General features: G+C 47.0%; 1 protein-coding gene across 1 annotated transcript in view; it reads left to right on the top strand.

Moving 5' to 3' along the window:
- Positions 1–22632, top strand: part of EBAG9 (estrogen receptor binding site associated antigen 9) — a 136243-nt gene extending 113611 nt beyond the window's left edge. The window contains exon 7 of the mRNA XM_069621515.1: positions 22098–22632. Within this exon, the coding sequence (XP_069477616.1) occupies positions 22098–22218 (121 nt within the window). The 3' untranslated portion in view covers positions 22219–22632. The remainder of the gene's footprint in view (positions 1–22097) is intronic.
- The last annotated feature ends 3323 nt before the right edge of the window (positions 22633–25955 follow it).

Genomic DNA, 25955 nt, shown 5'->3' on the forward strand with positions numbered 1-25955 from the left:
AATCTACTGTTTGGCAAAGCGGTAGAGGACGCATTAAAGAATGCCAAAGATGAGTATTAGACTTGGAAATCCCTGGGACAGTTGACCAACAAGCCCGACGGAAAGGATAGGGATGTTAGATGGGGGCATGAATGAGAGGCCTGCTTTGTGTGAACTTCTCCGTTCTGCATCTTATGGGGTTTCAACTTATCTGAAGTTGATGGCGGCGGAGGAACCAGATTGTGAGGGCATGGGACAAGCTTCGTCAAACCTGGGCAGATGATCTTGGTGTGGATATCTCGGTTCGGGAATGGATGTATTTACTACATGTGGGTGTGCAGGCAAAGATGGAGTTGCAACTACATTATATTAGGCAAAGGGTCCTCTTTAGACTGTATTGGACTCCATCCAAGATGGCCAGATTGGGACTTTTGGACACCGATTCATGTTGGGGTTGTGGATGTAGTGAGGGGTCTTTGATACATATGTTGTGGACATGTCCGAGAGTTTCCGATTTCTGGACTGGGGTATTGGATAGACTGGATCTTGTATTGGAAGAGAAACTTCCTCGCTCTTTCCTACCAATCATTTTGTTATCCAACAGGGGTAGAGGGGACAGAGCTAGAGACTGTGCAGAATGGATTAACAGAGGGTTGGTTTTGCCGATGAAACAAATTTTACGGGTCTGGAAGTCGAGGAAGAAACCGGGTGTGGAAGGGTGGTTATCAGATATGCAGGTCTTGGCGAACTTTGATAAAGCTATGCTCATTCGACAAGGTAGAGAAGAGTGCTATTCTCGGCTTTGGGGACCTTTTAATGACCTATACGGCTAATGGCCGGGCTCCAACCCTTGGTGGATAATCCCTCACATGGGTTGGGGATACCTTCTGGTGATGGGGAGCTGTTTGTGTGTTTTTGTTTCTTGTTGTTTTGTCTTATTGTTTGAGAGTCAGGGTTCTTTGTTCAAATTGTAATTGTTATTCACAAATATCATTGATATTCAGGTGTTCTGTATTTTTGATTTATCTCTGAGGTTCTTATAGATATTGCAATTTGAACTTGATGCGATGTACAGAAGATTGCTATTTGTTTTGTTAAAATTTTAACTAAAGTGATAAAAAAAAAGAAAAATTCACAAAGAGGCTCCAACTATTCACAGGAACAGGGTACTTCATGGGGTAACAACCAGCAGTCTACCCAGACTTACAGCAGAAGAAACAAGAGGGGCCGTGATAAGGGTAGAGGCAGCCCCAGAAGAGGCGGCACGCCTCCGCAAAACAGTGACACCGCGTTCAGGGTACCGTCTCACGCATCCCCAGTAGGGGAACGCATTACCAACTTCACCGAAGCTTGAGAAGGCATCACATCAGACAGATGGGTGCTGTCCACAGTGTCCGCAGGATATTGCATAGAACTACTCGAGCGTCCCTGAAACCACCCTCCACGTCAACAAATACATTCCTCAGACCACCAGAAGATCCTCCTCGAGGAGATTGTCAATCTTCTAGCAAAGGACGCGATAGAACTCATCCCGGGCAACCAGGTAAACATGGGTATTTATTCAACTTACTTCCTTGTGCCAAAAAAAGATCTGACAATGCGCCCAGTATTAGGCTTGCGCCCTGCAAACAAGTATGTCAAGCCCCAAAAGTTTCACATGACTACTCTCTAAGAGGTAATCCCCCTCCTAAAAAAGGAGATTACATGGCAACATTGGACATGAAAGATGCCTATTTTTATATTTCCATGTTCCCAGCGCACAGAAGATTCTTGCGCTTCAAGGTGGACAGTCAGCACTACCAGTTCAAGGTGCTGCCCTTCGGTATAGCCTCGGCTCCAAGGGTATTCACCAAGGTACTGGCGGTTGCGGCGGCACACCTACGCAGGGAGGCAATCCCAGTGTACCCTTAAATGGACGACTGGCCCATCACGGGGGAGACCCCTGTAATTTGCAGATCAAACTTTCAAAGAAAGATCGACCTCCTCTTCGAATTGGGTTTCTCCATAAACGAGAAAAAATCAAGCCTGGTGTCAAGCACCTCCAAACAGTTCCTAGTAGCTGTCCTAAACACTCAAGAGGGGTTGGCCTTTCCATCAGAGGGAAGAATTCGGAATCTACTACTGCAAATTCCTCTTTACCAGCCCGTTCGCCAGATAAGGGTGCGCAAAGCGATGCGTTTGCTAGGCATGATGGCGTCATGTTATTTACCTGGTCCCCCAGGCGTGCCTGCGCATGCGACCCATGCAAGAATGGTTGGCGAAACAGTGGTCTCAGTCAAGTGGTCAGTGGGACCATCTAGTGGTCGTTTCGCCAACACTTGTACAAAGTCTTCACTGGTGAACAAGAGAGAACCTGTCACAGGGGAAACCCTTTTACGATCCAGAGGTACAGGCTGTAGTCACTACGGACGCATCCCTGTCAGGGTGGGGAGCAAACCTCCTTCACCACACAGCTCAAGGTCTCTGGTCTCACACAGTGGCCAAGAATCATATCAATCTGTTAGAGCTTCTGGCAGTATTCAGAGTGCTTCAAGCGTTCGAGCCCCACCTGTTGAACCTGTCAGTGCAGATCCTGACCGACAGCACAACAGCAATGTTTTACCTAAACAAACAGGGAGGGACTTGTTCGCCAAATCTGTCCAAGCTTGCCCAGAAAATCTGGAAATGGGCACTCAGACGGAACATTTACCTGTCATTTCAACATGTTCCAGGGGATCTCAATTCGCTAGCGGACACTTTGAGCAGAGATCCCCTCCCAAGAGAATTCGAATGGTGTCTACTCTGAGAAGTCGTAGAAGACATCTTCACACAGTGGGGTTTCCCCACTACAGACCTTTTCGCCACAAGCGAAAACGGGCAATGCCCTGGATTTGCATCCAGGTTCCCCCAGCCAGACTCCAAGGGGAACGCCCTGTGGATGTACTGGTCAGGAATGTTTGCCTATGCTTTTCCACCATCCCCTCTCATGAGGAAGGTGGTCAACAAGATGCACAGGGAATCGATGACGCTTATCCTAGTTGCTCCCATGTGGGCGAGGCAACCGTGGTTCCCACACCTATGCAGACTAGCAGTGTGCAAACCCATCTGACTCCCGTGCTGGTACAACCTACTGTCCCAGCACCAAGGTCAAACAGTGCATCCTCAACCCAGCTCAATGAACCTGGCAGCATGGCTCCTGAAGTCAGAGCTTGGACATCTCAACTTACCACAGAGATGTATGGACATCCTAAAGGAATCTAGGAAACCTAGCACGAGGCACTGTTACTTTGATAAATGGAAAAGATTTGTTATCTGCTGCCAGAATAAGCAAATCAACCCAGTTGATTGCACTCCTTCCAATATTGTCACTTACATGCTCCACCTGCTGGATGCAGACCTGGTATTTAACTCACTAAAGGTACATCTGGCAGCGCTTTCAGTCTACACCACTTCCCACAACAAGGTTTTGTGGTGGAAATATACCAGTGGTTAAAGCCTTCATGGAAGGGGTAAAGAGACTCCACCCTCCAATTTCAAATCCACCACCTGGTTGGGGCCTTAATGTGGTGCTTGCTAAGCTCATGGGCCCACCATTTGAACCCATGCATAAAGCCAGTCTCAAACACCTGACCTATAAAAGTGCCTTCTTAGTAGCCATTACATCCATAAGAAGGATCAGTGAAATGCAGGTTCTGTCAGTGCAGGATCCTTTCTATACTGTTCCTAAGGATAAACTGGTTCTACGAACACACCCTAGGTTCTCACCTAAGATTATTTCTAAATTCCACGTTAACCAGTCCATCGAGCTTCCGGCCTTCTTCCAAGAACCCAAAAGCTCTGCTGAGGTGAAACTACACACTCTAGATGTGCTAAGAGCGGTCCTCTACTATGTAGACCAGACCAGACCGCTAAGGAAAACAGACCAACTGTTTGTCTCCGTAGCTATAGGCAGAGAAGGAAATTGCGTCTCTAAAGGTGCCATCTGCAAATGGATAGTCAATTGTATCCAACTATGTTACTCCCTTTCTGAAAAGACTCTGCCTTTTACGCCAAGAGCCCACTCTACAAAAGGCATTGGGGCCACTCTGGCTTTCATTGCAAATGTACCCCTTGACACCATTTGCAAAGCAGCTACTTGGAGCTCTATTCACACTTTTACTCAGCATTACTGCATTGACACTCATTCCAAGACAGATACTCAAGTGGGACAAGCGGTTCTAAGACATCTGTTTGCTCAGGACCCTTCTCACATCCCACCTCCTTCTAACACTGCTTGCTAATCTATGCACAGCATGTGATCTAAGCAGATTCCACAAGCCTGCGAAGGGATACATTACTCACCGTAATCGTATTTCTGATGCTTGGATCTGCTTAGATTCATATGCGACCTGCCCTTCCTCCCCTCTGAGAGAAGGTGCATGGATGCTTGTAGTCTTATCTTTCTATCTATCTGCTTGGATAATCTGTACTCGCGCTACTCCTCATGCTACCTCATGTCAGAAAAAATACAATCTGAGGGTCCTACACGCATGAGGGATCATGGGTACAGTGTACGTCACACTAGGGATAGTATTACTGGCACGCCCTGTGTCGACGCCCATTTTCGAGTTTCGAAAAACAAACTGTAATACTCCGCAGCTTCCACTAGATGTTGGCCTATGCACAGCATGTGAATCTAAGAAGATACAAGCATCAGAAATACGATTACGGTGAGTAATGTATCCCATATACACACAGCAATATGCCTGATAGTATTAATCATGGTCTAGAAGTGGTACTTGGAATCTTTGAGCGGAAGATAGACCAACTGCTCCAATTGATAATAACACTGACTAGGCAGACTGTGCTACCTCTGGTAATGGTGCCACAACTACTACAGGTTTATCAACATGCTATTTGTACCCAGTGCAAGACTTTTTAAAGTGATACAAAGCTGCAGGCACTAGACATGTGTGGGCAGGCAAAACCGGGGTCAACAGAACAAAGTTCGGACTGCAGAATTGAGCTCAAAGGAACAACATTGTTAGGAGGACAAACTCGAAGACCACCACAATAGTTCAGGCGAGGTTAGACAATTTGGTCAAGTATCTTGGTGTAGGCAAAATTTAGTAGATGCCGAATTTTTCTAATATTACTGATGAAACATACGAGTGTACAAAGGAAACGATGTGAGGTTGCAGTGAAAAGGAAGAATCGAAGAAGAAGCCAAAAAAAGCTTGTCTCCTTTTGGATTAAGACAGAGAAACTGAGAAGACATTCATGATTCAACAGCATGGACAGGAAGAGAGATGTTGATAAATAGAATCATTGAATGAAGGGAAAGAGATGAAAATCAGTGTCATCGGCATGCCAGTAATATAGCTCAGCGGTTTGAGCGCTCGCTACGATTTGTGTGTGATTCGTAGATTCGATTCCCGTCGTTGCCAACTCAGCCTTTCATCCTTCCGAGGTCGATAGAGGAGTACCTCCGGTTAGGATGACGATGTATATAAATATTTTCTAAGTACAGGCTTAGGCATAAGCGATATGTAAATAACTAATCATTAACATATAAATGAACCTGGGAACCAAAGTCAAGAATCGGAAAGGACAAAGGTGATATATAGAGGGAAAATACAAGACAACCTGATACAGCTACCTCCCTGACGACGACAATTCTGTCCACGGAAAGCAAAACAGCATTGGCGGCAGCACAAAAGGTACATGGAAAGTCACCAACACCTTTCCTGTCTGTGTCGTCAACGGGTGAGGTGGGGGGGCAAAAGAGAAAATTAGGGTGTGCCGATCTACGGCCATGCAGAAAATATCAAAAATAATGAAAACTGAAGGCAAATTAGAAAAACAAAAGCATGTATGGAGACAAACGTATGCCAAATAAAAAGGAACAAGAGCCAATAGAGGACTCTGCAACCATACAGCAAGGCCCAATATTTCTTAAACTGCCCATCAGGCCCTTGCACTCGCCTAACGTCATGGAAGACCAGGCCGTAGGGGCAGAAATTGGGGAACCGTCTTCAACTCAGTCACCCACTGATTACCCTATAGCGTCCAAAGGTCCAGCACTGTCTCCTGTCTCGTCAATTCTTCAAGACCAGATACTGGAGCACCACATTGATTGATTGAGTTTGAGCAGGGGCACTCACCCCAGTTATCAGAAGTAGACCAATAATAACCATGGAAAACACCAGTGGAACCAAAGGTACAGGAATTACTGCAGCTGACATTACCAAGCCCGGCCGCCCCTCCACAACCCACAAAATCTTTACTCAACTCAGTCCCTGTTCATAACAGGTACTATCTACTCTTCAGACCCTACTTCAGCAACTGGATACTAGGTTACCAGTGAACCAACCCCACCCACAAACACCCAAAAAGGCGCTAGGCCCTTCGTGGAAACCCTGCAGGCCTGCCAAAACAGCAACCAGAAACAGAGTGACGATACACCCACCAGGTGTGTACCCTCACTGCAAAGAGAACCGTCTATCAAGCCTATGAGGCACAGACGACCAAACAGGACCAGCAGCCCCCCATTAGGACACAGGGTCGGGGGGGGCGCTTCCCCCCCTACCCCCAAGGCCACAACATTCCTCGTACAGTTGAGGCAAGTGAGCACTCCAATCCTCTATCACGGACGATGAGGTAGGTAACAGGGACACTGATACCTCTACCTCAAAATCTGTGCATCCAGATAACTGGGAGGACACAGGACTTGGCTCTGAACCACCATTGTGTCAGTCTCCACCTGGTGAAATAACAACATTTCACAATACTGTACGAAAGGCTTGTGGGGAATTTGGCCTTATACCATCTCAAAAGAAAAAGGTTGTTTGCTTCCTTTTGGATTTAATGCACAAGCGCAGGAAGGCAGTAATGTCTCCCATCTTAGACCATGTTTTGGAAGAAGTGCTGTTACTCATGAGAAAACCCTTCTCGGAACCAGCATTAAAAGGCTGTTTGGGGTGGCCACCAGGGGGCGCACGGATGGCAAGCTCATCCGTGTGAGCTCCACATCGAGGTCCACCAAAGTGGTATGAGCCCCCACTATTGGACCCCCCCCCCCGGGTAGTTGATCGATTGGAACGATGCCCCAAGATCCACTGCACCCCCCGAGAATAAATCCGACGAAAAACGGAGGTGTTATCGCCGAGATATTGACTTGTGGAGTTGAGAGGGGAACATGCGCAGCTGAATTTAAACTGGGCCTGCCGTTGCCGCTTCCCGCCGTGTGACAGTGATCCCCCTCCAACATCCTGTCTACGAGCGGCGTGCCTGGCTCACATGAACACATCCACGGCCTCGGAAGAACAAGCCACCCTACCTTTTCGCCATCCTGTACAAGGAGCGCTTTTCACGGACGACAGGCGCGAGGCTACCACTGTAGCACGCTGCGGCCTGGACCCCCCCGCCCCAGGCACCCAAAGGCATCCGCAGTCAGCCCGAGGGAGGAACGGACTGAGCGGAGCGCTGCCAGCGGGAGGCCCCCCTCTGCTCATTACTATCATCAGGGTCCCCTGCCGTAGCGCGCCCCTCCACCTCGGAGCCCTTCTCCAATACGCTGCATCCTATTCCCACCTGCATGGCCGGGCCCCTCCGCCTTGGAGCCCTTCTTCCATATGCTGCATCCTGATCCCGCCTGCACGCCTGGGCCCTGGGCTCGGCGGCGCCCCTGACGTGCACCACTTATCCCTGTGGCGCGGAGGCACTAGCCCAGACCCCTCTGGAGGGCAATCACGCGCAGGCCCATCACGGGAGAGTGCTTCCTGGGCCTGACCTGCGCATCTCACATGGCCCAGTGATCCATCTCAACGGTGGGACCAACACCCCGCAAACGGACTCTCAAAACAACACCCACAGGGTACCCTGTTGTGGTCTGGGGGGGTGACGACTACGGAAAGTTCACACCACCTCCCCCCCTCTCAGAGGACCACGGCAGACCATGGTGGGAGCAAGGAACCTGAGCCGGACAGGTCCCCGGGGACTGCAAGCGGAGGCAACGTCATTAAGCAGGCGCCCTTGATTGCGCCCCGAAGCCCGCCATTTAGGGTAACGCATAAAGCGCTCCTGCACCATGGAAGCTGCGCAAGCATCGGAGGCGACGCAACAGACAAAGACTGAGAGGCCAGCAATCCTCAAGATTGGGAGCAAACAGCAGACCAGAATCCACACCAAGCTGGGCATCGCTGGAGAGTGTTGGGTCCACCCCATGAGGATAAGACTCACCACTCGAAAAGGTCCCGCTGAGAGCTGGGCCCCTGCACTGCAGGGCGTGTACCCTTCTCAGATCCACCACTCTTACTACGCTCCATCTATCAAACAGTGGGGTGAGCCCCTGCAAGGCACAGAGTGTGCCCTCCGAGAAATCAATGTGCAACATAAGCCCCGTCCCCTCAACACTCTGGGCTCCTCAAGCGAACAATACCCTTTAACCGGTGAGCCACATCCAACAGGGTGGTCTTGGCATCAGGGACGGACCCCACCACCCATCCTCCACCCAAATCCCAAAAGGGCCCAATTACCACATAAACCAGCCATATGAACTTCAAAGAGAGATTGGCTCCATACCAGTTCTCACCATCACAAGACAGCTATCGCTCACCTGAGGCCGCGACAATGATGTCCCAGAAATCCGATGCAGCCTCGACCAAAGCGCCCAGAGGATAGATAAAATAGAGGATAGACTTGAAGAAGAGGTTGAGCATAATCGGTCATCCCTGAACACTCTAGAGACCCAAATGGACGTACGCATTGCTGAACTTGAAGCCAGAGAGGAAGAGTTTTGCCTAAAGATTGATGACCTAGAAAATAGGGAGCGGCGCAATAATATACGCATTTTTGGCATTCCAGAGAATGAAGGCGAGACTGAGACAGACCTGAGGAGAACTCTGCACACCATAATGAAATCGTTATTCAATGATGACTTGGTTGACAAGCCCAAAATTGACCGTGTCCACAGAGCCAGTGGAAAGCCAGGAGGTCCAAGAATGGTGCTCGCCCGATTTCATAACTATGCAGACAAAGGTCCTGGAAAAGGCTAGATATACCCCACAAGTCATGCTGGGCACGGCAAATGTCTCCATCTATCAGGGCCTATCCTCCCTCACATTGGCAATGAGGAGAACATGTCTCCCACTCACCAAAATGCTAAAGGAAAAAGATGAGATACCGCTGGGGATGCCCCTTCTCGCTCACCTTAGAGTGGGAGGGCAACACCATAAAACTGATCTCCGAAAAGGACATTCGGAGCTCTATCGCCGACCTGCTGGGGACCCATGAAGAGGAACCAACCCAGAGCAGGAAAAGGCCAGAGGCTAAGGAATGGCACACTAAGTGCCCACAGAGAAAGAAGATGCTCGGCTCTAGGAAATATAGGCTGATGAAAACCTCCCCCGACGCCGAACACTAAACTCGCCTTTATCCTCCAGTTTTTTTCTCCATGTGTATACCCAAAGATGGATACTTGGCTGACTGAAGGTCACTGACAACTATGAATGAACACTCACCAAATGGCAATAGACGAAGGTGAAACTGGCATCACCCTTACCCTGCTTCAACCAATGCAGATAACGCACCCAAGAACTGGTCAAGGGTTAGGTCACACCTGCACGATAAAAGACAATGCACTTCAATTGGCATCTAGGATGGGGGGGGGGGGGGGGGAGACCGGGGACTGCAGACCATCTGGGGAAGGAGGGACAAGGAAAGTGATGAAAACTAACAGTACCAACGGTCGCCCATGTGGCGACTTAACGAGAGCCAGATTTCGGGCTCGCACAACCAAGAACCCAAGTTCGAAACCTAGTTCAGTTCATTAGCATGTTCTTGAAATGCAGAGGGGGAGTTGGGGGCTCATTGTTAAGTTATATTAACATATAGTTGGGACCGTTCGATGTACGGTTCCCGTTGCTGGTCCGAGAACGACCGGGTGAATATAACACAGCCGAATCGGACGCCGTGTGGTTTTGGGGGGTGGGAAGGGTGGGGAAGTGCAACCCAAAAGGAGAAATGGGACAGAACTGTACGAGGGGAGGAGGGTGAAAGAGGCATCTTTGAAATTGTTGACCGCAGAGCAGCGGGAATGTGTAGCAGCCCTACCAGGGCCATACAAGATCCGGCGCATTCGCAAGAAAGCAGACACACAGCTGGAATCCAGAGCAAAGATATTGAGGCAGACGCACTTATTGGACTATTCTACACCTGAAAATAGCAATGGCGACAACACTTAGAAGTCACAAATTACATATATGCACACTCAATGTGAAAGGCCTAAATTCCCCCACAAAACGCTCTATGGTGGCGAGAGAACTTAAGAGGTCCAATATCGATATCATGTTCCTACAGGAAACGAAATACCAGAAACGGGACGAGAGAGGGATCCCCAGCAGCCTGGTGGGACACACTTTCTGGAGCTCGGGTGTTCATAAAAAGGCCGGGGTTGGGATCCTGATCCGAAAGAGCCTCCGCATGAAGATCCTAAATTTCTGGTCCGACACAGAGGATAGAGCTCTGGCAGTAGTGGGACCCTTCAAGGACACAGTTATAACCCTAGCCACAATTTATGCACCTAACCAAGGTCAAAAGAGATTCTTCCTCAAAATACTGAATGGTTGTTTAACAGATCACAAGGTCACACGATACGTTGGGGCGATTTCAACACATGGATGAATAACACCATGGATAGGTAAACCGCACCTGACTCCTCCCAATCTCCTCAGACACAAGGGCACGCAGACATCAAAACGACCCTTGCCCTATACGGTCTTTCAGATAGCTGGCGCCACCTACATCCAGCGGACAAAGGATTCACCTTCCGCTCCATCCCCCATGATACGCTTACACGGATAGATTATGTATTCCTCTCTGAAGGCCTAATGAAAATACTCAAGACCCCAGACATACACCCCATTGCATGGTCTGACCATGATATGGTCGTGGTGGACCTGGACTGGGACGGCCTTACCCCTCGCAACACAAAGTGGAGATGCAATGAATCGCTATGGTCTGACTTGGCTCTCAAGGAGGAACTCGAAAATGAAATCAAACAATTCTTCATAACCAATGACACAGGTGAAGTCACAAAAGTGAATGTATGGGAAGCGGCAAAGGCCACTTGGCAAGGGATTCTTATCAGAGAAGGTGCCAGGAAAGAGAGAACGCAATTTAATAGAAACCAACATCAGAATGAAACTTGACATACCGGAGAGCCTAGCACAGACATCCCCACAAAGTAGATCTATACACCTCGCTGAAGCCAGGGAACTTAGGGAGGAGCTCAAAGCGCTGGAGATAGGTAAGGTGGCCCAGACCCTACAATACCGGAAACAGAAATATTACGAGAAGGGAGACCAAGCAGAAGCCCTTCTTGCGGCTAGGCTTCGTGCGCAGAGGGCAGAAAAATGGGTAGACACGATAGAGAAGATAGATGGTACCCTTAAAGATACAATAGAAACCTCCTCAGAAGGGATACAGGAGACATTTGCCTTCTTCTATGAAGACATATACACCAGTCACCCCCCTCCCCCACCAGGGAGTGTTGATGCTTATCTCAAAGAAATGGGTCTCCCTGCTCTGTCGCACTCCAAGGCTGAGGCCCTTGACGCGCTGGTTACCGGAGACAAAGTCTCCAACACCGTCAGACGTCTCAAGAAAGGAAAGGCACCAGGGGACTATGGCTTCACCCCCGGTTTCTACAAAACATTCACTGCGTTTCTCACCTCCTTCCTGTTGACCCTATTCAACGGTATCTTTGAGACGGGCCGGGCGCCCTCATCATATACGCAGGCCCTTCTCACGGTCATCCCAAAAGAAGGTAGAGACCCAAAACACTGCGGGTCGGATGCCCCATCTCACTCCTCAACATAGACGGCAAAATATATGCAATAGTAATCGCGGTCAGACTAGAGACACATCTACCAAAGTTAATACACACAGACCAATGGGAAGACAGGGAGCAGACACGATGAGGAAAACATTACATTTGATACATGAGGCACTGGGGAGAAGCGACGACCCAACTCTTGTCGCTAGATGCTGAAAAGGCTTTCGACAGTCGATTGGGAGTTCCTGGAGAGGGTTTTAGTCTAGATAGGTCTTAAACCTAAACTTCAATGCTCCATCAAAGGGAGATATTCAGCCCCCAAGACCTCTGTGGCAGTGAACGGTGGCTATTCAAGGTGGTTTGCACTGGAGAGGGGGACAAGGCAGGGCTGATCCCTATCCGCCATACTATTTGTTTTGTCCCTCGAACCGCTGGCACAGAAACTGCGGCTCGACAAAAGGGTAGAGGGAATTAAAGTAGGAGACCAGGAATACAGATTAGGCCTATATGCTGACAACATTCTCCTGCACACAACTAACCCCATAAATTCAATTCCAGCAGCTATGGATATAATTGAAGAATATGGCCAATTGGCGGGCCTGAAGATTAACACAGGCAAATCGGTTTTCCTCCTGAACGATAAGAGCAGGGACATTGAAGTGGGGCGATTCGCACCCATAGGTATGAAGGTCAGCCTCACCGCGCTGCGGTACTTGGGAATCAATGTGACTCGAGATCTAGGTGACCGATATGAAGCCAACTTCCCCCTTATATTACATAGAATTCGAAACGATATCGAAAGATGGCCGAGGCTCACCATCTCATGGATGGGCCGCTTGAACACCATAAAAATGGTAATCCTGCCGAAGTTGCTCTACCTATTCCAGATGCTACCTATCCAACTACCCAAGGAATTCTTTGTAAGCATTAAAAGAGCCCTACACACTTTTTTATGGCAGAACAAAAAAACCCAGGGTCCCTGGTGCTTTACTTCACCTGTGGAAAGACAATGGTGGGGTAGGCCTCCCAGACATAGAGCTCTACTATAGGGGCAGCTCAACTGGGAGTGCTAATTCCACACGTTAGACAGCAAAAAGATCCCCAATGGATAGGTCTAGAGAACTACCATCTCTGACCGTTTACCGTGGGAGAATGGTTATGCGTACCGGGACCCCTCTTACGGAATAGCATCAAGAACCATCCCATTCTCGGGACTATATGGGCCATATGGAAACCAAATAAAGGAATGAAAGGGATTACGACATGGCCCTCCCCCCTATCACATTTATGGATACCCGGGGTTTGGGATGACATCCCCGACCCAGGCGGTTTCCAATCATGGTACGAGGCAGAGCTTGAAAGGGCAAGGCAACTATGAAGAAACCAGACATTCATCACCATCCAAGAACTTGAGGAGGCCCTAGGCGTGGGCCCACTCTGTGTTCCAGTACTTCAAGTTGAAAGGTGTCATGACCCGAGAGGTCTGGAAGGAAGCCCTACAAAGAGACCTCACTCCGTTTGAAACAATTGTAGACATTCGCTTAGGCTCCAAGGGCCTCATAAGTGCAATGTACACAGCAGTAGTTGAAATCGACACAACCCCCTCAGCCACGCTGAAACATAAATGGGAAGCGGACCTCGGGAGACACCTCTCCCCAAAGACATGGCTTAAGATATGCAGAAGGACTTCGAAAACCTCCATCTCCTGTCAGTACAAGTTACATGAGATTAAGCTATTATATAGAAGGCAGTATGACCCACTTAGATTAGCTAAAATGTATGAGGGTGTAAGCCCATTCTGTTGGCGGGGCTGTGGCCAGAAAGCAGATTACTGGCATATGTGGTGGGGATGTAGGGCGGTCCAAGCGTATTGGGATGAAGTTCTCAGCTGGATCAAAGAACTGGAACGAGAGGAAACCACTCTTGATCCTATTTAGCCTGGTAGAGACAGAAGAAGGAACACCTAAGGTACCCAAAATGATACATGGGCTCCTGCTGGCGGTGAGGGTCTGCCTCACAACTGTGTGGAAAAGAACAACTCTACCAACAAAAACCGAATGGATCAATGTCTCCCGCAATATTTTCAATATGGACAAACTAACAGCAGCCATTCACGGCAACCGCACCTCCATTGATAACGAATGGACTGAGTTTCGAGCCAAGTACATCACATAACACACCAAGTGTGCAACAATGCCATTCCAATGAACTGCCCACAATGTTAATGCTAAACTTGAACATCATATGCAGTGCCGTTGTCTTAACTAACTATTTTGCCTAAGAACTCCTTTGCCGGAATATGAAAATCTGAGGCTGTCACTAGACGGGAGGGTTACGGGGTGGGGGGAGAGGGGTGTGGGACAAGTTGGGGATATTTGATATTTTGAATAACCATAATGCAACATATCTTTTCAGTTGACCTATATTAAGAATCTTGATCAAAATTCTTTCTTCTTTCACCCTTTTTCCTTTTTCTTTCTACTCTTCTCATTTTCCTCTTTTCCTTTTCCCGTCTTCCCTTTCCCTTTCCACTTTGCAGTTGTCAAGTTGCCTTATTATGTCTGTACTGAAAACTGTAATATCGCTTTTGAAAATCAATAAAACCAATTTTAAAAAAAAGGCTGTTTGGGGAAGAAATTTAAGGCACTAGAGGTATCCCCTAAAGGCTTTACATCCCAGCCAATCATTGACTGTGGTAGCAGCAGCAGCGTGCAGAAAGTGAAACATGCAGGATCAAAAATGCACAGTACCACCGGACGGCAGCAGGAAACACGTTTTTGGTAAAAAAAAAAGTCCTGGCCACAGGAGCCACAACGACAAAAGCGGATAATTCACTGGCAATAATCTCGCGATACAACACAAGATGTGGAACCGGATAACACCAATATTAGAGTACCTGCTGGAAGATAAAAGAAAGCAGGCCCTGGGCATCCTACGAGAATGGGGAAGATGCCTCAAATCATGCGATCAACATCGAATTCGACATAACGGAAACAGGGTTTAAACAAATTAGTAATGGGATCGTACTAAAGAGACGGACATGGTTAAGATGCACAGATTTCAGAGCAAATGTTCAATCAAAGGTACTAGACATGCCTTTTGAGGGAGACCAACTCTTTGGTCCCGAAATTGACATCGTCTGGAAAACGATAAAAACGGACACCAATATGGCAAGATTGCTCACCACACTGACAGTGAGAAGCACATTTTGTTCCTTCCGAGGGGCCTTGGGTCGTTCTACAGTGACAAAGGTAAAAAGGCATACCAGAGTGGATCCTCATATTCTCACACATACTACCAGGGGTCCCGGATGTACCCATACAAACAAAAAGACTACAAGCAAGCTCCAAGAAGGCCACAAACATCTGCCACTAGGGGCAGGCAGCAAACACAAGCCTGACTCCAATCAAGCACATACACCCGCGGACCAACTGCAGTAAGTAGGGGGCAACTGCAATACCATCTACAACAGTGGCAACAATTAACCTCAGACAAGTGGGTATGAAGACATCATACAAAAAGGACACACCATAGAATTCCAAGGAACCCCTTCCCCCCCTCTAATGCCCCCAATATTTCAACACCAGACACACTTAAACATCTTAAAGGACAAAGTGGAGAAACTACTCATGAAGAAGTCCCACAACATTAAAGGGGTCATGGCGACCATTTCTGGACCTAAGTCTGAACAAATTTGTCAAGAAACAGAAGTTCAAAATGGTCACCTTTAGAAGATGTCATAAAGTCAATAAGGGAAGGTGTCTTCCTTGCGCCTCTAGATCTAAAAAAAAAAAAAAAATACATCACATCTCCATCCGCAAAAGTCACAGGGAGTTCCTATAATTTGTAATGGACACAAATCACTATCAATTCAAAGTCTCCTCCCGTTTGGGCTTCACTCAGCCCCAAGAACATTCTCAAAATGCCTGGCCCCAATAATGCATCATTCAGGAAAAAAGGATACCATTCTAGCCATATCTCGGCGATTGGTTAGTATGAATACCATCACACCAGGTGGCGGAAAGAGCGATCCGGCAGGTGTCCCAACACCCTCTTACACCTCAGCTTCGCAATAAATTCAAGCAAGAACTGCTTCAAGCCATCAAACACGCTAGTGTTCCTAGGGGCACAGTACAACACCAACGAGGGCTGAGTACGTCCCTCGGTAGAGATGGCAGCGTCAATACCCCCATCTAATCATGAAGTTCTGCCCGGCCGCCAGGATCAGTCAGAACAGTCAAGCAACTCTTAGGGACCATGTCGTCCTGCGTACCCCTAATACAGCATTGCAGGTTACAAATGAGACCGAAACAAGAATTCTTAGTGGATCAGTGGTCCCTGCTAACAGGAACATGGAATGACAAGTTGACAGTAACAAAGTCGCTTGCAGTGGTGGCTCAAGCCATCTCACATCACCAAAGAAAGCCTAATCACAGATGCCTCACTAACAGGATGTGGCACGCGCACACCAACTGTCAGTAAAGGACAGCTGGTCCCCCGACCGAGACATCACATCAACATACTGGAGCAGAAGACAGTGGCTCACGCCCTCCGCTCATTCCAACTGGTGCTCAAAGGCAAAGTGGTACGAGTGTTCACGGACAACACAACCACAATGTATTATGTGCGAAAACAGGAGGGGCACGAGATAAAGGGTGCTCTCTAGAGCCCAATGGCTTTGGTGCTGGGCCATCGAAAACAACATGCAACTACAAGCATTTCACTTTCCAGGGAAAGAAAACGAAACTGCAGATCAACTGAGCAGGGCCAATGACCAGTCACACGAATGGCAAGTGGCGGACAGGAAACTCCTGCAGATCTTCAACAGATGGGGAGCACCGACCATCGATTGATTTGCCACCTGGGAGAACAAGAAATGCTCTCTGTTAGCACATATCCGCACCGTCAATCACTAGGCAATGCATTTGCATTGTCATGGGAAGGAATCTTCGCCTATGCGTTCCCTCTGATGCCAGTCATGCGCAAGGTCCTCCAAATGATTACGAGATACAAGTGCACGTTCATTCTAGTAAACCCCCTCCCCCCTGATTATACCTCCATCCTGATAGATGGCACCCCCATTATCATGTCACTCAGTCAAAACCTTAGGAGTCCACCTCGACTCTAACCGCTCTATGAAAAACCATATTAGCGCTCTTGCCTCCTCCATTGCATACACAGCCAAACTCATTACCTTTTAAGAAAACCCTTCCTCTCCACCGAAAACAGCCTGACACTCGCCAGAGCCCTAATCCTCACAAAGCTAGACTATTGCAATATTTTACTGCTAGGCACTTAAAAAAACATAACCAAACTACAGCTTCTGCAAAACAAAGCCCTTAAGCTGCCCTGGGTATTAACAGAAGAAAACACATCTCCCAACCCAGAAGAGATGCACACTGGCTACCCATACAAGCAAGAATCCTCCACAAAACACTTACCATTACACATAAATGCATCTCTGACACAGCACCCACCTACCTTAATCAAACCATATCCCGCAAAGCCACAACGAGATCCCTCAGATCCAGTAACAATACACACCTCCACATCCCACGCTTCACCACTACCATAGCAGGCAACTCCAGCTTCCCCATAGCAGACCCGTGCATTTTGAACTCACTCCCCACCCACCTAACCGAGACCTTCTTCCAAAAGTTCAAGAAACAATTAAAAACATGGCTATTCAATAAATACTAGCCACACAAGCGAACTCGAACACAACTACAAAACCACACTGTTCGTAACATGACTATGCAACCCTATATGTATTAATATGAAATAAATAACCATGCTAATGCAACCAAAATCTTTACGATGACAATATCCATGAAGTACTATTAAGATGTATGTAGGCCGTGATACCGAAGGGTTTGGGCGTGTAATCAAATGCAATAAATAAATAAAAATAAAATAAAATTCTCACAGCGCTGGCATGGCAAGACAAACAGGGTTTTCAGAGTTTGTTCACCTGTCCCAGTACTGTCCAATCCCTCTGGGTCAGGACCCTGACCTGCTGACAATGTGCAACCAACCGGTGCAATACCACAACCCAGGGGTGCTCAACTTAAAGGCCTGGCTCCTGATTTCGAGTTTGGACAAGTCCCACTCACGCAGGATTGCAGAAACATCCTAAAGGCTGCCAGGGCGGATTCCACAAACAAATCATATGCATACAAGTGGAATTGATTTTGCAGTTGGTGTTTGCAAAAACAATTAGATCCGTCAGGTGTGGAACATCACCAAATCCTACCATAGCTGTTCAAATTAGCAAAAGATGGTTTATCGCACTGATCATCAAAGTACATTTAGCAGCGATTTCTAGATACACCAGAAATCAAGGACATTTTCCAATTTTCGGAGCCGCATTGTAGAACACTTCATGAGTGGCCTATTCCGCACCTACCCCCCTCAGAAGAAAGTACCACCTCAGTGAAGCTTAAACACTGTTCTGTCCACCCTAATGAAACCTCAGTTCGAACCAATGGAAGACAAAGTTTGGGTCCTGGAAGACTGCTTTTCTAGTAGCAGTCATGTCTTTCCGACGGATGTCAGAAATGCATGCACTATTTGTTAAACCTCCATATCTCCGGTTTGAAAAGAACAAGGTCATCCTGAAAATAAACCCTATGTTCGTTCCCAAGGTGTGCCCTTTCGACATGCAGACTGAGGTCACCCTACCATTTTTCTTGCACATCCATCCACACCAGCGGAACAGGTTCTACACGGTAGACAGTCGAAGAGTCATAAAGTTCTACATAGAGAGAACCAACAATTCAGACAAACGTCTCAACTGTTTGCGGCTTTTGGGCCCCCTAACAAAGGTCGGGCTATTTCAAAGCAGGGTATTGCCAGATCGATTTCCACTGCAATTTTCATGGGGCACACCCAGGCCAATCGGCTGCTACAAGCACCCGTTCATGCTCATTCCGGTAGGGCAGTGGGCTAGGAGCACATTTAGTGCAGCCTCCAACTGAAGTCATCAGAGTTTCCAGAGAGGAAGGGCCTAAAAGGATATTGGAGTCAGCCGTACTGAGAGACCAAGTTTTTTGTAGCTCATTGTCTGAAGAAGGGGAAAACAGGATGTCGTGGTCCAATAAAGAGCAACCTGAATCAGTTGAGCTGACTCACTGATGGCTTTCCAGTACATCTGGTGAAGCAAAGGGATGAGAGGAAAGGCATACAGCAACTCCCTGGGCCATAGCGTTGAAAGGGCATCCACTATCCGAACCCTAGCCAAGGATCAAGGTCTGTGCAACAGAAAAGAAGATAAATCTTTCATGTGGAAAAGAAATCTAATCTATGGCAACCCCACTTATTACCTGGTAAAAGATTTTCGGACATAGAGCTGAATTCGGCTCAGTCGGTATGCCTGGTTCAATTTGCCTGAAAGATATGCTGCCTTTAGGCCTTGCAGGTGGAGTTCTGCCCAGGAAAATCTCTTGTCTGCAATGTAATAGGACTTGCACTCGGGCTCCTTCTGCCTGTTCACATATAGTTTGGTTACATCCTCACCAGAACCAGTTTCCTATCCACCATAGGCAAAAATGGCAGTTGGTTCTCTCCAATTCAAAGACTTATGGGCCTCTGCTCGTGACGAGAGATTGGGCGGTTTTTTCTCCCATCATCGCTTCTGAACCTCTGCTGCTGTCATCAGTGTAAAAAAAAAAAAGAAGTCTGTGAATGCTTGCTGTTGCTTCACCAGGACAACTATCTCCTTATGTTTTCAGTGACTGGGACTGACCCCTCATGCTCCCCTGAAGCTGGTGTCCACATACCCTTCAGATGGCATGGGAGGATTTCAGCTGAAACCATGCCCATGGAGCAGACTTTTCAGGCTGCCATATCCCCCGGAAGACGCTGCCACGTCTGTACGTATATTGAGTCGGATCTGCAACAAGGTATCCAAATGTCGGTGGAGAATCCTTACTCTTGCCAGTGGAAACAAAGCTTTCCCCAGATCCTTCTGGAACCTCACACCAATGAATTTGAGGTCCTGCAAGGGGGCCAGGGAGGTGGTCTTCCAATTTATTTTTAATCGATGATCTTGCAAAACCATACAAACTCTGGTGTAGAGAAAGCACTGTTCCTATGAATGAGCCTGGATCCGCCAATCTTCAATATAAGGAAAGATGGACATTCTTTATTTAGCAACCCTACAACAGAGGCTCAGACTTTCGTGAATACCCTGAGAGCTGAAGCCACACCAAACTGGAGTACTTGAAATGTATATACCTTGCTACCCACTGCGAATCAGAGGTAGTTTTGATGTAAACTTTAGGATCAGGATATGGAGATGGTTTGTCTTTCAGGTGCAAAGATGTAAACCAGTCACCTGGCATGACAGCTGCACTAACCTGCTATGGAGTTCCCATCCGAAAAGGGCATTATAAAATAAACTAGTACAGATTTGTCAGGTCTAGGACTAGTCTGTATTTGCCTGATGGATTTATTTATTAGTTTTTGTATAGCGCGCAGCATCCCGAGGGCATCGTGGCGCTTGTTACAGAGAAAAGGCTTAGTTGCAGGACATACATTGCATACGTTTTTTTTTTTACAGACATGAATACAAAACAGTACAGTGGAAAACCGGCGGGGAGGAAGCTAGTTGAAGAGTGGTTTTTAGATTTTTGCGGAATGTAACAAGGGAGGTCTCTGCTCTGAGCGCGGTGGGGAGCCTATTCCTGGGGTTCTTGTCCAGAAACAATAGGTAAAAGAAGCCTGCCTTTATCCCTTCTGGAACTTCCACACTTGCTCTCTTTCCAGGAAGGAGACTAATTCCTGATAGCAAGGCAAGCTTGGTCACATCATTATTTGGTATTGGGGTTAGCACTTTCCTACCCTAGGGTGTGGAGTGAGGAGGAAGCTGTGTTGGAGGAAAGGTGGGGGGGGGGGAATCTAACCTAACTCCAAATCGTGTCCCCTTTGTACTACCTCCAGAAACCATGCATCTTGTGCATCCTCCCATGCCGTGTAGAATTGTAACATACACCCACACCTGCGTGAACATCTTTCTTCAACCCGCCCCCCCCCAGTAGCAGGGAGCGTGGGCATCATACATCCCGCCCACAACTGCGCAACGTATGTCAATATGCTGCCTTTGCTCTCTCACCCGTTAACATGGCCACATGAGCCAACCCTAGTCACCGCGCCCCACTCCGTACCGAAAGCAGTGCGTTGTCCTTAAGCCTACCGCTGCACCAGCACTGCCCCTAATGCATGGAAGGCTTGGACCCCCGCCCCCAGGCAGAGCGCAGCCCGCCGTATGTTCGATACACCTGCAACAGTGTGGCTAATGGTAAGAAAAAAGGAACACATTTTCTTGTGGGCGCTGGTCTGCATTTGTACATCTGTTAATTCCTTGAACATACCTTATTTCATGCCGGCTCACTGCAACTGCCATTCTCCAGCTCCTGTGAGGTCTCCATCGGAGGTAAAGGATAGCCCCTACAGGGATCTTGCGTGGAAAGTTTTTGTTATCTTGACCTGTGAGGTATCTATCTGGGAAGGCAGTCGGCCTTCCTTTCGTAAGGACTGTGATGATGATGAGGAGAGTTCTGGAGGTAATGACAGGAAAAGGTATTATTGCAAACTGTCCTGCCCCCAACTGTTGACATTTAGGAACTGTACAGATTATACATGCAGTACATGGAAATATGTTAGCGGCTGCCCTGGAGGGGCAAACACAGGGGACTCAGAGGCAATATACGGAGTTTGAGGGAAGGATGTTTAGGTGCTTGTGGTGGATTGCAGTGCACCACCAGGTTGATGGAAGCGTTAGTATTGTACATTATTTTAAATTGTGTTTCTGAAGGATATGTGTAATATTATTCTGGGATTAGAATCAATGTATAAAAAAGGGTAGATGAGGTCTATTGGGTAGCTGGTTTACTCTGTCTCAATAAGACCCAGAGTTTAGTTCAGGTTACCCCACTAGACTCTATTGTGCGTTCCTGGTTGTCTCCCCCTGTGCCACCATCCCCTTGCATCTCTACACAGAGCAGATGTGTTTCCAAAATTAGAAGTGGTGTTTTAGAGTATACATAATTCACAAGCTATGTTTAGAAAAAGGTATGGTTTGTCTACTTCATTTTGCCTTTCGTAAAGAATTGATTATACCTAATCTCCTTTCATATAGTTTATATTCCTACATAAGTAATGACCACAAAGACCTCTACTATTGCAACATTATATGTAACCTGTTTCGGTCGGCCTGCTTACCTGTTCTAACCTTCCAAAAAGATGTTTTACTCTGTATGTTTTCCTGTTTTAACTGATTTGAGTATATAGTAAATAAATCTTTTCTCTGTGTTTGTAACCTCAGGCAGCAGAAAATAGCAGACAGAGAGAAACGAACAGCTGAACAACAAAGGAAGAAAATGGAAAAAGAAGTTCAAAGGCTAATGAAAAAAGATCAGAACAAAATTGGTGTGAAACTATCATAAACTATGTCGCAATGCTACAGCTGTATCATCCTGAAGGGAACAAAACTCAACTTCACAAAAAATAAAGCATCTTTTTATATTAATTTAAAAGTGTTCTCAGAAGCCGGATGCTCGGGTTGGTTGTATCAAATCAACACCTTAAAGTATATTGGACAATTGGTAGATTGGATTATGCCACATTCGGAAATCCTCCTCTCTGACCATGTTCGAGTGTCATCCTGGCATCTCTGTGTTAGAAAAATCACAGTTGCCACAGAGACTATTGTGATGGTGAAATAGCTCTGCTGAGTGGTGTTTGGAACTCCAGTAAAATATGGGTGTAAATATTTACTTGATGGAAAATCTACTGTTCTGCCTAATATGCTTTCCAGGAATATGTGGACTACTTAAATAAAGACAAACAACTTTGCTTTCTTTATGCTCTACAAAATGAGGCTAGAATGCAAAAAGTTGTTGAAATGCATTGGTACGATTACTGGTTGCCAGTTAGACTTTATCATTGTGGGATCTTTGTTAAACGTCATACAGTATTCCCATGTATATTACATCAGAAAAATCTTTTCAGGCTAGACCAATTTGTTTACCTGGCATCGCTGTGTTTATTTTGTTTGCTTTATCCGTTTGACCACAAAAAGCACACTTGTGCTATTTTATAACTTTGTCCCAGCGTTTGGTAAAAGAAAAGGTAAAGCAGTCAGATAGGCATGTGTGTTAAAAATAGAACTAGCCAAATTTCTCCTGACTCACTGATGGGCTTCAACAACGCCCAAGTCAGGTGGTGTTTTTGCTCTGTGAGCAAAGGATCTCAGAATGCTTGATCTGCTTCACAGCTTACAAATCTGTTTACTTTACTTTATGGATCTGGATGACATTTTTTCTTCATTTGTTTTTTACTCCGTTTTTCATAAGTGTTTTACGTTGGTGGCAAGGTATATTAACCCGTTCATCAGTTCCACCTTTTCTTCTTTGCTTTTTTTGTTTGTTGTGTAACCGCTTTTCATTGACATTTTGTATTAATCAACATTTTCCAGTTGAACAAGGCCATATTTCTGACCTCTGCTCATTATTGAAATAATAATGCCCCTGCCCCACCTCCCTCCTTACCACCCCTGGGTACCTTCCATCTCATTCACTACAATTCTGGATCTTTCTTAAGAGATCTCCTTTACTTTACATCAAAATGCATACATGTATTTCTCCCTGAATGCAGTCCAAGCTATCTCAATGTCATTTGTGTTATCATGTAGCAGCCTTGTGAGTCTCTCCATTTTGTAGATGTCCTGTCCCTTTCAGGCCTACTCCAAGGGTAAATGCTCTATTCCTGTAAATTGCCAAACATGCTCTCACTGTCAATAACGGGAAATGCATCAAATGCAGCACCAATACTGGGTCTAGTGTCCTACAGAACCCATCCAGGTCTTTGATCCAACCTAGCACCTCTTTCCAATATCCCTGCACTTTTTCACATCACCACCCCATGTGCTAAAATGATATTTGCTCCAGCACAGCAGGCACAAAGCCGGACACATCTTGGACAAGGGTACATGATCGCATTGTCATCTGTGCAATAATTTCTGGCCATGTAATTTATATTGACATGAGGTGGATGTCTTGTAAGCATTTCTACAAAGCATGGACCACCCTCCATCCAGCAACTTATTCTGGAGGTATTGCCCCACCATCAGCCCTAGATATCCTCTGTATCTCATCTGTCTACCTAGTATTTTCTCAAACTCGGTGAGGTCCTGCTCTATCTCCTTTGTCCATCTCCTGTCAGTCAGGATCCCCTTGATGAGCGCCGCAATCACCCTAAGTAATCTTGGCGCTAAAAGCAAACAGAAGAGTACTACCAGATGCATTTAAAACCGGTAGGTTTTCAAAGACCGCTTGAATAACAGGTGATCCTTCATGGTGCGAAGAGGCAATGGAAGAGATTTCCACAGCTTGGCGGCCACGATAGAGAAACCTCGACTCCCAATGCATGCAAACCTGGCATGCCGGATCACAACCAGAGCGCAGAGCCTGAGCAGGAACAGGAGGACAGAATTTCAACTGTAAATATTCTGCGTCTATACCATAAAAGGCCCAATGCACCAAAGAGACTTAAAATGGATGTGCCTGGCCACAGGAAGGCAGTGCAGGCAACGGAGCACCCAAAGTAGCCACTCTGGCTACAGAATTCTGTAAGATGTGAAGCCGATGATTAAGATAGGCAGGCTGACCCAGAAACAGAACATTACAGTAGTCCAAAGCAGATAGCGTGAGGAAGGCAACTACCAAAGTCCTGAATTGCATGGATATAAAAGGAAGGATTTATAGCAGAAGTGGCCAATTTGACACACCGCACTGATCTGATTTTCAGCCAACGGAGTAGTAGAGTTATTATTTTTTTTTTTTAAACTTCCAGATTATTCACAACCAATGCAGGAATAGGAAAAGGGCCAAGGTTAGAAGGCCAGAAAAGCGTAGTCCAGAGAGTGGCGGCAGAAGGAGGGCCCACCACTAGCACCTCAGACTTGTGACCATTGAGTTTGAGACAATTTGTACCCCACTTGGGCCGTATCGGAGAGTTACAGTAAGACTGTGTCCATTCTTTACCCCAATACCCATGTACAAAATGTTGCATCAGCATTCAGGAAGAAGATTGGCCTGCAGGAGGCACACTCAAGGGGATCTCAACTCCCCCCCCTTTATGTATTACTTTAATGAGGCCCTTCCTAAAGGATTCCCTTTTCCATGATACAGTTGAATACTTTGGGCTAGGCAAGTTGATATGGTTTCCATATAGTGCTTGTAGAATGAGACAGTAAACCCATCCTCCCCAGGCACTTTTCCTGACCTCATCCCCTTAATTGCTTCCACTATCTCCTTGCTTGCTATCGTTGCATCTGTTTCGTCAGAGCTTTCCTTCTCTAATGCCTGAATGTCTGATCCTGCCAAATAGTTTCTTGTTTCTTCCTGAGTTGTCATCGATCTTCACAATATAGCAATTGGCAAAAACTTAAACAGTCTGATATTTCCTGTAGAATACTAATCTGAGTCCCTGACTTAGCCTTTATATTACCTATCCTTCAATGTATCCTCTGGGCCCTCAAGCCAGCAAAGGGCTTGCCTTAGCTCATTTCTCGTACTAGTTATTCGAGGGGATTGGGTCCTCCGATGTATTCCATATCTATGACATGTAATCACCAGAGCTGTGCTGCTTTGGAAAATCTTCAGCGTCTGCGTCGATGACTCGATACGCCGCCCTCTAGGACCTCCAGCAACGTCACTGGATGTTATAAGTAGGACGCATGATGCCTGTAGCCTCAGTTCCGTTTTTTCCGCGAATGTGTTCGCTTTGGAGATCTCGGCGCACCTCGACTCTTTGGAGTTTCTGTTCTTTCTCGGTTCTTCGAACCTGTACGTATTGTGAAGTATATTCTTCGTGAAGATGTCTACCTCGTCTTCCACCCCGCGTCTGGGCTTTAAGAAGTGCGGGGACTGTGGGTCCAAGATTTCAGTGACGGACTCACACGACGCCTGCCTCTGGTGCCTCGTGGAGGCCCATGACACGGATAACTGTGTTGACTGCCAGTCGCTCACGTCCAAAGCCTTGCGGGAGCGCAAGAAGTTGTCGGTAGGTAAGGTGTCCAAGCCACGGAAGTCGAGGTCTGCGGGGTTTTCGAGGGGCAACTCTGCGCATCGGCGTCGGAAGTCCAGTGGGTGTCGGTCCCGCCACTCCTCTGCCTCTTCGG

This window comes from Ambystoma mexicanum, chromosome 5q, assembly GCF_040938575.1.
Source record: "Ambystoma mexicanum isolate Mex_15411 chromosome 5q, UKY_AmexF1_1, whole genome shotgun sequence".
NCBI lineage: Eukaryota > Metazoa > Chordata > Amphibia > Caudata > Ambystomatidae > Ambystoma > Ambystoma mexicanum.